At 36.6% G+C, this 12,321-nt stretch overlaps 1 protein-coding gene across 2 annotated transcripts in view; it reads left to right on the top strand.

Annotated features, from left to right (window-relative positions):
• Positions 1-12,321, top strand: part of LOC121862283 — a 41,667-nt gene that overhangs the window by 10,894 nt on the left and 18,452 nt on the right. For both annotated transcript variants that reach the window (XM_042360412.1, XM_042360411.1), the window contains exons 7-10: positions 4,867-5,068; positions 6,897-7,079; positions 9,685-9,785; positions 10,982-11,092. In XM_042360412.1, the coding sequence (XP_042216346.1) occupies positions 4,867-5,068; positions 6,897-7,079; positions 9,685-9,785; positions 10,982-11,092 (597 nt within the window). The remainder of the gene's footprint in view (positions 1-4,866; positions 5,069-6,896; positions 7,080-9,684; positions 9,786-10,981; positions 11,093-12,321) is intronic.

Genomic DNA, 12,321 nt, shown 5'->3' with positions numbered 1-12,321 from the left:
GGTTAACGAATGACCTTCTGGAACGAATTGTGTTTGTTAACCGAAGGACCACTGTATATATACGTACATATACACTAGAACTCTTAAATCACTGCTGTAATGTGATACAGGTGATTAATTTTTCTCTTGTGCAAAATATATGACATTTATATTCAAATTATTTGCTGCCTTGCAAGGATTCCAGCAAAGCAAATTTTATTCTAACTTTAGTCTGTGATATTATATAAGATAAAAACTTAAATCTTACTGTATAACCACCAAACCCTGGCTGGGAGGGTGGGGGACAGTGACATGTTTGACAGTTGGCACTGAAGGTCTAGTGAAGTGTTTATTTATGTCCTTTAGATTGAGTTTTTGTTTTTTGCTTATAAAATGTCATAGAAGTGACCGGGGAGAATATAATTTACATTGCTGGAATTCTTATAAGATAGTGATTAATTTGAATGTAAACATCCTATAGTTTGCACTAGACAAAAGTTTTAGTAATCATTTTGTACATTATTTTGATTACATGTACAGTTCAGCATTGCCCTTAGGACAGTGTGTGCATGTAAATGAGTTTCAATAAATGAATAAAGTTACATATATCGAGCCAAAAATATTAGTTCAAAAACTTTATGTAGACAGAGCTTGGATGGCTAAGTTTTAGAATGATCAATAATTTTAATATAAAAAAAATGCAAAAAAATATTCAAGAACACAACCTTCTTGATATTTACTCGACTGGAAACGAATGTAAACATAGAACAGATTACTGTATTGGCGGACTAGCCCATCAGCTGATGCTCACAACAAAACGTGTTTGTCGTAAGGATTTCGTTAATCAAAGTTTTGTTCGTTAACCGAATTGAAGATCCTTATGGGAGCTAATTCGTTAACCAAAATTTCGCTAATCTAGCCGTTCGTTAACCGAGGGACCACTGCAGTGCATTTTTTCCCAGCTGAAAAGAGATTCCCCGCCCCTTTCTCAAGAGTTACAGCTGATTGGTTGTTGTAAATCTGTCCGATTTCGTCCTGAAGTAATGATGTATTTCTAAACGAGTTTATTCACAATCGTTGGGATGACCGTTTTTGACAAGAAAGATATTTAGCTAACTTATATAGATACATACATTCATTATTTCAAACATGAGCATGTAGGAAGTTTATCAGAAATCTTATACACGAATTAACTGTTAAACTCTAGTAGCAAATTCACGCTTTTGGAGTACGCATTTATTATATACAGCTGCTCCCTGACTTACGACAGGGTTAGGAACCGACATCCAGGTCGTAAGTCGGAAATGCTTAAATAACACATAGAAAATCTAAAATGGGGGTCTCTTTTTCATCTCGGCACCACAAAACACTCACCTTTAAGCTTGCCAGCCATTTTAAAGTGAATTACAGATGAAAATTTTGTCTGTGTACTGACTTTGGGACTCGAAAATACGTAATTTGACCAAATTTTGGAACGACTGAGGCAGGTCGTAAGTGCGGGTGGATGTAAGTCGGGGAGGAGCTGTACTTATTTTTACCCACAATAAGGCATACTAAGACAAATTATGTATCAATAATACTGTACTACATATGCAAAAACTAACATTTTAAAAGATCAGAGTCACATTGAAATATTGCATGGCCCCTGAAAGTTGGTGGATGAGTGTGACAATTGGCCACTCGAGCGAACAGCTATCAGCAGAGGTAGGAAATATGACTGCATATGACTTTCAGATTTCACGGAGAGCTCTCTGCTTTCACTCCAATGCTACAATATGCCGTCTACTCTCGCATCAGCAGTAATGTAGTATTATTGATACATACTTTGTCTTAGTTTGCCTTATTGTGGGTAAAAATAAGCATACTGTATATTAAATGCGTACTCCGAAAGCGTGAATTTGCTACCAGAGTTTAACAGTTAATTCATGTACAGCTGCTCCCCGACTTATGACGGGGTTAGGGACTGATATCCAGGTCGTAAGTCGGAAATGCTTAAATAATACATAGAAAATCTAAAATGGGGGTCACTTTTTCTTCTCAGCACCACAAAACACTCACTTTTAAGCTTGCCAGCCATTTTAAAGTGAATTACAGATGAAAATTTTGTCTCTGTACTGACTTTGGGACTCAAAAATACGTAATTTGACCAAATTTTGGTACGACTGAGGCAGGTCGTAAGTACGGGTGGATGTAAGTCGAGTAGGTCGTAAGTCGGGGAGGAGCTGTATAAAATTTCTGATAAACTTCCTACGTGCTCATGTTTGAAATAATGAATGTATGTATCTATATAATTTAGCTAAATATCTTTCTCGTCAGAAATGGTCATCCTAACGATTATGAATAAACTCGTTTAGAAATACATCATTACTAAGAGGACGAAATCGGACAGATTTGAAACAACCAATCAGCTGTAACTCTTGAGGAGGGGGTGGGGCATCTCTTCTCAGCTGGGAAAAAACACACCAGTCTAGATTTACGCGGATTTGGTTTACGCGTTTGGTCATTTACCCGGCACCTTGCCAGACCGACAATTTTTATTTACGCGGTTCATTCCATCATTTACGCGGGCAGGGTGTGCACAAGGTCAGACGGAGGGGAGGGGGGGGGAGTTGAGTTCATTATTTGAATGGACATTAACTGGCGACTATTTCTCTTAAATATTAATTGTGGGTGCATACCATCATAAAATTATGATGTTATTTTTACTACAACATATGTATTGTGTCGGAAAAAGCGTAGTTTGGGGTTCGGCCCAGTGTCTATTTCAATTAATCCCATATGTTCTGTTATTTCGTTTATGCATTTCTTGGTTTACACGGATCTCCACGGGTTCAGTTGACCGCGTAAATCGAGACTATACTGTACTGTAGTATTTCCAAGAAATATGAAGCTGTATCCAGTCATAGTTGGACTCCTTGCTACCACATTAAATGACAGTGCTGCAGTACATTAATATGTAGGAAATTGCCTAAGTGGTGTTGATTTGAGCCCAGGACACTCCCAGTCTATGCAAGTGTAAATGGGGATCTAACTTTACATTTGGGAAGTGAAGGTGATTGAAAGCTGTGGTGTCCATGTTGCCTCTTTGTATAGTATACAGTGTGCTGAATCCATACTATCCATGCCGATTAGACCCACTTTCATTTTCAGGGCTTAAATTATCCAGATCCCTCTCTCCTCCATTTCATGAATGCTGCTGTTTATATCCTTACTTACAATATGTCATTGGGCTACCTTCCTTCTTTCAGTCACCAGACACTCGTATGTTCAGCTGTTGTCATCAACAAACCCCAAGCACATGAAAGTTCTTAGCCCTCTTGCGCATGATGACGTGATTCGTATCATATTCATGATAAGACCAACTGCACGGTGACGCAAATTGAGTCGCCAAACATTAAAAAATTTGCCAAAATTTAAGTTTTCAACATAATTGCATCAAATTTTGATGTCATAGTAGCAAGTAAGTTCTATCAAATAAACTAATTGGCAACTCTCAAGACCCATAGAAAGGGAAGACTGGAACGATAAATGCGCAGTATTATCTTGGCTGTCAGACCGTGAGTGTGAGCCATGTCCATTTAAATTTCCATAACTCCTTGCGGGCTGCCTCAACTCCTGGATTACAGTGCTTACCCTACTACCTGAAATAATTTATTTTTAGTGTTAGAAAAGTGAAGTGATGGTTGTGTAATGTAATATTTTGTTCATATTTACAGGGAGTGTTTAGTTTTCAAAAGCCGTTACCGTATCAGGCTACACAACCTGAAAAAGGTTGATTTTCTAGACTTACAAGAATTTTATCAGTACCATTCTCTTAGTTATAGTGTTGGCTATAAGATACTGTACAATATAATTTATATCGATATAAAACAGGCACAAAAATAATAAAAAATAATAAATTACCATTTAAGAATCAGTTTTTTGCTATTTTCTCAAAAACTGTTGGTCTTATGAGAAACCTTATAGTACTTAAACAGTTGACTCAGACAATTTTGTCCAGGAGGTTGTGAACGTATTGGTGTGTATTTTATCCTCATGTTTATTAGATGTGACGAAAAATAGCTAAATATAGTACTTGTATTATTACATATATTTTTGCTTATGTTGGAGAGTAATCAGTTATGAAGCCAAAGATATTTGGTTTATGCCATTAAAAACAAGTTTTGTGGGGAAATTGATAGAACCCCCAAAAAATATTCACCATGCACTGTCTCGCCTGCCCTTGGTGGCCTCAGAGATGTGATCTTGGAACTAGGGTTAAAGGCATTTTCAACCTAGGGTTTCATTGGAACACTGTTTGTGGTTAGCCTTGACTTTCTTCATGGGGATCCTCTGATCATCAGAATGTGAATGTACAGTCTCATTCAAGATTCTTCAAACACTGCTGGAGACAGCTGGCAACTCAAGGCCATTTGTTTACTATAGTATGTAGTATAATATAATACAAAACAACAAAGCCCAACCATTATTTAAGCAACGGGGAACTAAGTAACCAATCACTTTTCACTTTTACATTCATTCATAATTTTTATTATGTACTATAGTAAACAAACGGCCTCGAGTTGCCAGCTGTCTCCAGCAGTGTTCGAAGAACCTTGAACGAGGCTGTACATCAACAAGGATGAAGTGCCAGACTTCTCACTACCAATGAAACCAAAAGTCATCTACACTAGCCAAACTACAGTATCATTTAAAATTATCTGCTATTTCTTATGTGTTGGCATTTTCATTAAAATTTTGTGGCTACCCCCCATCCCCCTTTCCCCAGAGTAATGGCATTACCATATTGAATGTATATTAATAAAGAACTAATAGATCATGAAAAACTCCTATTTGCCTATCTTATTTTCTTACAAAATTTTTTTTAATACAGTATTCTTATTACAGCCTCATATCATTTCCCTGGACAATGCAGTGCGGATGCTGGTGGGAGAAGTTGGTGAAGATGGGGAGCGATTGAGGACAAGGGGGAGACGGCTATATGATATTGCCAATGTCTTAACATCCCTGGGACTAGTAAAGAGAGTTCCTACAGCCAAGGCCTTTCAGTATGTTGGCCCAGAGGTAGAAGCCATAACCAGTGAAGAAGGTAAATGCAAGTATTGAATGCAATACTGTATATATATATATACAGCTGCTCCCCTACTTACGACGGGGTTTGGGACCCAAATCCAGGTCGTAAGTCGAAAATGCTTGAATAATACATAGAAAAAAAATGGGTGTCTCTTTTTCTTCTCAGCACCACAAAACTTTCACTTTTAAGCTTGCCATCCATTTTAAAGTGAAATACAAACGAAAATTTTCTCTGTACTGACGTTGGGACTCGAAAATACTTAATTCGACAGTTTTGGTACGACTGAGGCAGGTCATAAGTGAGAGTGGTCATAAGTCGGGGAGGAGCTGTATATATGTATATATGGTGCACCATGTTAGTTTGTTCTCTAGACAAAATACTATACTGTACAGGCATTCCCCGACTTATGACAGAATACTATACTGTACAGGCATTCCCCGACTTATAACAAAATACTATACTGTACAGGCATTCCCCGACTTATGACAGAATACTATACTGTACAGGCATTCCCTGACTTATGACAGATACGTTCTAGGACCCTAATCGTAAGTCGACTTGTTTGTAAGTGAGAATTGTGTTAACCCTCTCAACCTCGGACCTTGAGACACATACGTGCATGAAAACTTACGCTCGGCCTCGGAGGTTTTTGTGGAAAAATAGCCGATTTTTTTAGGGCTCATTTCATTGCCATGGAATTGTTTGATTAATTGTAATGGGGTCTTTTCTAGCGTAAAATTGTATGAAACCATAAAAAAAAAAATTTGAAATTTACGCCATTTTTTTTGTATACAGTCAGTTCTGCTATAACGCGATAGTTGTGTTCTTGTATAACATCGTGTTATAGAAATTTGCGTTATAGAAATAACGGCTTATGGAGAAAATAGGGTTAGGTGCAGATTACTACTCGAAATCGAAAAAAATTTAGTAGTTAGCCTAACACAAAGGATAGCACAGTCTAAATAAATGTTACATTCATATCTAATAATGAAAATATTACAGTAAATGTAACACTTTACCTTGAAAAAATATGAATATAACTTGATGGGGGAGAAGGGTGATTTTGAGGTTGATAACATCGAGCTTCTCTTCAAGTGTTATAGCCTTTCTTTTACGATCATCACCGGAATGCGATCACCAGAATGCTTCTTGGAGATATTCTTCTTTACCATATTCACAGTTAATACCACAAAATTGGAGAAATAGTAACCAAAAATTGTGTTACAGCAAACAAGCGTTCGCGTTATACAAATATTGTTCCTCTATTCATAAATCGCGAGCCAATTCGCGTTGTCAAAACACGCTTTATAGCAGAACTCACTAAGTTGAAAAGTAGGAAAATGTTTAGTCACATCTCGATTTCCATTCACATTTTCCTTGTATTATGGTGTTCATTGAAATGTACTATATGCCAAAATAAAGAACAAAGCATGTAGAATATTGTGGTACAGGGTATAAGGAAAAATAATATAACGCAAACACTCATGGAATAATTAAAGGGCCGAGCGGCACCCTGATTTACAATATGTATCAAAATCATAGAGACCTGTTTAATTTTGTTAGAAATATAAAGAACTACTTTATGTGGAAATTATCCTTAATTTACAATTACTGAATCTAGATTTAGCATGACATCCACACAGACACATACATTTTTTATACTCTTATAAGTGCTTCCTTCTTTGGTACAGGTGTGTATCCTAAGGGAGATAAGGAAGGTGTAAGTCAAGATAAAGGACTCATGTAAAAGACAAATCTTATTGAAGAAGTTGATGAAAGGTTTTGTGGTGTTGAGTTTAATATGTATTTTATGACTGAACAGTGATAAGCGTTTTTTCCTCAGTCACATTGGGTGTGCTCCACCGCCACTCATTACTGCCATCCTGTCTAGGAGGTAGTGGAGGGAAGGAAAACATTACTTCTCTCGGTGACCATGATGTTACACCCTCCAATGTTGCTCCACCAGTACAAAAAAGAGGGCGACCACGAAAACTCTCAACAGACTTTTCAGCATCTACATTGCCAGGTACTGTACTTGTTTTTTGTGTACTGTATATCCTTATGCTTTTCTCATACATTTTAACCTATCGGTGTGTGTGCGGGGAAGGGATACTTTAGTATTCTTCTTAAGTGGATTGAACTTCTATTTGAATACTATACAGGACAGGTACTTAAAAATTTTTTTTTTAATTACATTTGCTTGATAAATATTTCTACATTTATTCCACTACATTTTGATGAATATTGTTTGACATTTTTCAAGAACCTTGTTGCCCTTCTTTAATAAAAACTAGCCAATGCTGCTAGATATTGGTTGGATTTTCCTTGGTAAAGTCAGCAATGCATTTGTGTATCATCTGTGCTGCTTTGTAGATGACCTTGCTATTGGTCATGTCATCACCTTCACTTGTGATAGCAGAATGGACCAGGTCTTCCTCACTTGCAGCTGGAGAGTAGAGGACAGATGTCATACTTGGCAACTCGGTGAGGATCATGTCTTTCAGCTACTGTCTACTGAATGCAGGTGAATGGTCTTCTAAGCCATCTGTACCAAGCATGTTGACATATGTGGTTTCAATGTCATTCATTGAGAGGTGTGCTTGGTTCTGAGTTTGCACATCAATGAGGTTGATCAGTTCAATCAGACAGGCACTTTGCATTATGTTCTCTTTGTGTACACTGCTTCTGCTGCTTGTCTCGCAAAACACAGAACATGTGTTTAGTCCAACACAATCTGTGGTAGATAATGCCGATTGCATGTGCATCACAGGGTTATATACACGTGTTCAATCTTGTTTTGAATGAGGCATCTAGGGTCATCTCTACAGTGTCTGATATCTTTACCAGCATTTTCATTCCTTGCTCTAAAGAACTGCTGGCCTTCTAACAGAAGAAGCACCGGTCCTTGTCCAGTGTCATTGTGCACAACCATGTGAAGTTTTTTTGTTTTTTTTACGGGGATTAGCCCACATCAGGGTCTGAGGGGCAAAAATGTAATAATAATATTAACAATAATAATAATAAAAAAATGAAAAAAATAGATCAAAAGTGAGAAACGGTATACTGTACCGTATGTATGTTGTGTTGTCAATAGCAAGTGAAACAATTTAGACCCTGCAATTGTGTGTAAATGAGGCAGAAAGTCAGATCAGTAACCTGAGACTGTTACATTTTTTTGTGATGCCATATGGCAGCAGGGTCTACCATAGACAACACATTATGCTTCCAATATCATCCCAGGCGGTAGTACCTCCCTGTTTGGTCGCTGCTTACTACCTGGCAGAAGAAGATTGGTCAGACTTATCTATTTTGGTGCTTCCTCTCTTACGTCCTCGATTTTTGACAGTGTAGGACCCAGTTGATAATGCATAGGCTTTGCAGTCTCTGGCACACTATCCGGTCCTTGTTAGCTGCAGTGAAGTAGCAAGTATGGTGCCATAGCTTTCTCTGGAAAATTTTTCTTTTGTGCAGTCTTGTAGTCGATTTTGCCCTTGAACATAGTTGCCATCAAGCAAACTGACTTTCTCTTGAACTGTCTCCAACAGTTGCTGATATGAGTCAATTCTGGGCTGTTGCACAATTGCCTCCTTTCCTTGTGTCAGCAGATTGGTACAGAATACACAACTTCCAGTTTGTGGATTCATGGGTTTGATGAGCTCCATAACCAAGGTTGGGTATGTCACTCATGATGTTCACGTACTGGAACCTGCCGAACCTAAAATAAAACAAAGGGAACCACTGTAAACACAGTCACCGCCTTCTCGATATTTTATTTTTTTTTATTTTTTTATTTTTTATTTTTTACGGGGATTAGCTCACCCGGGCACAGGTCACTGACCCACATCGGGGCCTCGTGGGTGAAAATGTAATAATTATTCAGAGTAAATAAAATTTATAATAAAAAGTAAAGTAAAATAATAATAATAACACTGAAATAATAATAATAATAATAATAATAACAACGAACCATAAAGAAATACAAAATGAAAAACAAAAAATCAATAGTGAGAAACCCTATATGTATGTTGTGTTGTCAAGTAAGAGAAACAATTGAGACCCTGCAATTGTGTAAATGAGGCAGAAAGTCAGATCAGAAACCTGGGACTTGGTCACGATTTTCGTGAAGCCATATAGCAGTAGGGTCTACCATTAGATAACACATAATGCTTCCAATATCTTTCCAGGTGGTAGTACCTCCCTGTTTGGTAGCTGCCTACTACCTACTACCTGGGTTGTACATATTGATACCATAAAAATTGTTTGACAAAAGACAAAATGGTCTTAGAAGTGGTTGTACCACATTATACCTGGTACCATTGGATTCTTTGCCCTTAGATACTTATGTTTAGCCATAAACATGAAGACCTTGGTGGTTTAGACATTGAAATATTGAGGTAAATGCCTTTGCAGGTGGTAATTTTTTAAAATTCAAGATGGCTATCTTACATAAAATTACACAATAAAATGGACTGATACCAAAGGGATTAGTTTTTATTTTTTTTATTTTTTTTTTATTTATGTTTTAATCCGACATTATTTTTTCAAACATTATTTTTAGGTCAGCAAGTAGGATATTAATTATTAAGGGGAGCAAATGTGTCTTTATATTTCTTACTTTGGGTTACCTGCAGCTGCTAAAAGAAGTAGACTTCAGAGAACTCGTAGTGAAGACATCACTTCAAAACAAACTCGGAAGCTCACACGTCATCCATCTCTTCATGACATCTGTCAGGCAAGTGTTTCTAATGCTGCTCAATTATTTCTAGTTATTAAAGATATATTGTATAAACTGATCTTTACAATAGATATGGGTGGAACCTCAATTTACATTATGTAGTTTTGAACAACATAAAAGTGAGTACAGTTCAATACTATACAATTGAATCCAGTGAGATTTTTTCCTGTCTTTTCTTTTAATATTGTGTTCTATTGTGGTTGTATCCTTGTATGGCATACTAGATACTTCAATTTAACAATAAATCCATTAAGCTATAATAATGTGTGTATCGTTTGAAAACTTGTATATGTATTCATTCATGCTCAAAGGTCACGGATGTAGAACTACCAGCCGTTCAGAAACAGGGCGTGTAACGTTGCTTGGAAAGCTTCAAATCACATTGACCCCATGGCTAATTATACTTTTGGGGGGACTGTACATGGGACAAGTGACATTACTGGAACTTATTAAAAAATCATTAAAGAACTCTTCATACAATAAGTAAAATTAATATTAGCTGTGCCTATCTTGTTGCTTCAGTATCTACTAACCCAGACATCACCCCTCACACTCCACCTTCTATATAACATCACTCCCAACACCCAACAGGCTCTAGTTTGAACGATGACTTTAAATTCTGTAGTACTGTATATAAGTCTGGAATGATAAATAAGAAACGTGATATTAATGGCAACATTGCATCAATTTGTGTTGCAACCTTTTTATTGTTGTGTGATAATTATGTAGATGCAGCAGTTCTGTTTGTACAGCTTGTAGAACATCAATGATATAAACCAGTAAGTTGTCTGCTAATTTTGATACTTCATCACTGCCTTACATAAAGGATTGACGTATAATGATAGATATTACACAACTAACCTCATTGCCTTCCCTCTTAATAGTTGGACATTGTATTAGTTGCAATAGGGGAGAACAGATTAATCCTGAAATTAGTCTTAGCCACTAATATCATGTCTCCTGGGTCTAGACCAATGGCTTAATGAGCATACAGTATTATTTGAGTTGCCCAGTTATGGTTTGGCCATGAATTGGAATTAAAGGATTTTCCTAAAGTTTTGATTGGGTGAGTAAAACAATTACTTAGTTTTTGTAGTACAGGTGTTAAGCATTTAATTAGTATTACTTACAAATAGCTGTTCATGTAATAAGTGTGGATTGCTCTTCATTAATGTTCGTCTATTTCTGAACAGGTAGCAGAGGTAGAGCGAGAGAAACTACTACAGAAGGAGCAGCTGCAATGTTCACACTTAACCAGTGACTCCGTGTACACCAGGACCAGTCAGTCATCATCCCTGGAAAAAGTTTGTATCTGTATTCAGTTACTAGTCTAGTGTATCTTGAATTCTGTTTCTACAAATAATCTGATGTGTTTTAATTTGGCATATATTTATTTGTTTTTAGACCATTTCCTACTATGGTGCAAAATAGCCAGAATCAAAAACAAAAACACCGTAATAACTGCTTTTGACTATCTCTTCAAATTGCAGTTTTTTAAATCATCAAATGTGAAATTTCAAGGAGTGGTTCCAGGATTGAAAGGTTTCTGGGTATGGAAATTTTTTTTGCATATCCTGGGAAGTTTTCAGAGTTTATGCATCGCACAATGACAGGCACAGAGCTTTATTTATTTATGCAAACAAAATAATGTTTAATACTCCTGTACTGTACAGAGGTTCCTCGTTAAACGTTGTACCAATATATATCATATCACATTTCACATATGTGAATGTATAAAATACGTTGCTAACAAATATAGGAAGAAATTTTCATTATACGTCATTTGTTTCACTTATGCTTTGAGTGCATCATCCACTGTTTTATACCAAGTCTATGTATCCAAATATGATGTATAAATAGTGTTAAAAGTGTCTAATGCCTGTATAATGTACAAATAACTATAATAAGTAATGAAAATGCCCTACAGGTATTAGTTTCTCCCATGCCAAAATATGTCGATCACCTTTCACATAATTGCATGCTATGCCATTGTTATACTTAATGTAAGTAATCACAGAAGTATCAAAAAAGTCATCTTAATGTGCTAGTGTGCTTTATGAATAAAGAAAATACTATATATTACTGTACAGTGGTCCCTCGGTTAACGAACACAATTCGTTCCAAAAGGTCGTTTGTTAACCAAAACCATTGTTTCAATGGAATTTTGGGTAATTGGTTCCAGCTCACCGAAAATTACATACAAACTAAAAATAAATGTATTAAAGTACACTTACTTTGAGGTGTGCACGTAGAAGTCTCCTGGTTGATGATGGGAATTAGAAGTGGGGGTGGAGGAGAAGGGAGAAGAGAAGGAAGTGGGGTGGAAAAGAAATCACCCCATGCTTCATGCTGCCATTTCACCCATAAAATTTTAAGTTCACTAGGTGTAATTCAATATTATTTTCTATTAATCAACACTGCACTGCACTATATATTGTCAATATGTAAAATAAATTTCAGAATGACCAATAATTGTATTGTAAAAATAGTTTATGTTCAAGAGAGTCTCAAGCAAGATGCTTCCTCCACTGAG

The sequence above is a fragment of the Homarus americanus genome, unplaced genomic scaffold (genome assembly GCF_018991925.1).
Source record: "Homarus americanus isolate GMGI-L3 unplaced genomic scaffold, GMGI_Hamer_2.0 scaffold31037, whole genome shotgun sequence".
Lineage (NCBI taxonomy): Eukaryota > Metazoa > Arthropoda > Malacostraca > Decapoda > Nephropidae > Homarus > Homarus americanus.
This window is presented reverse-complemented; position numbering and strand designations above follow the sequence as displayed.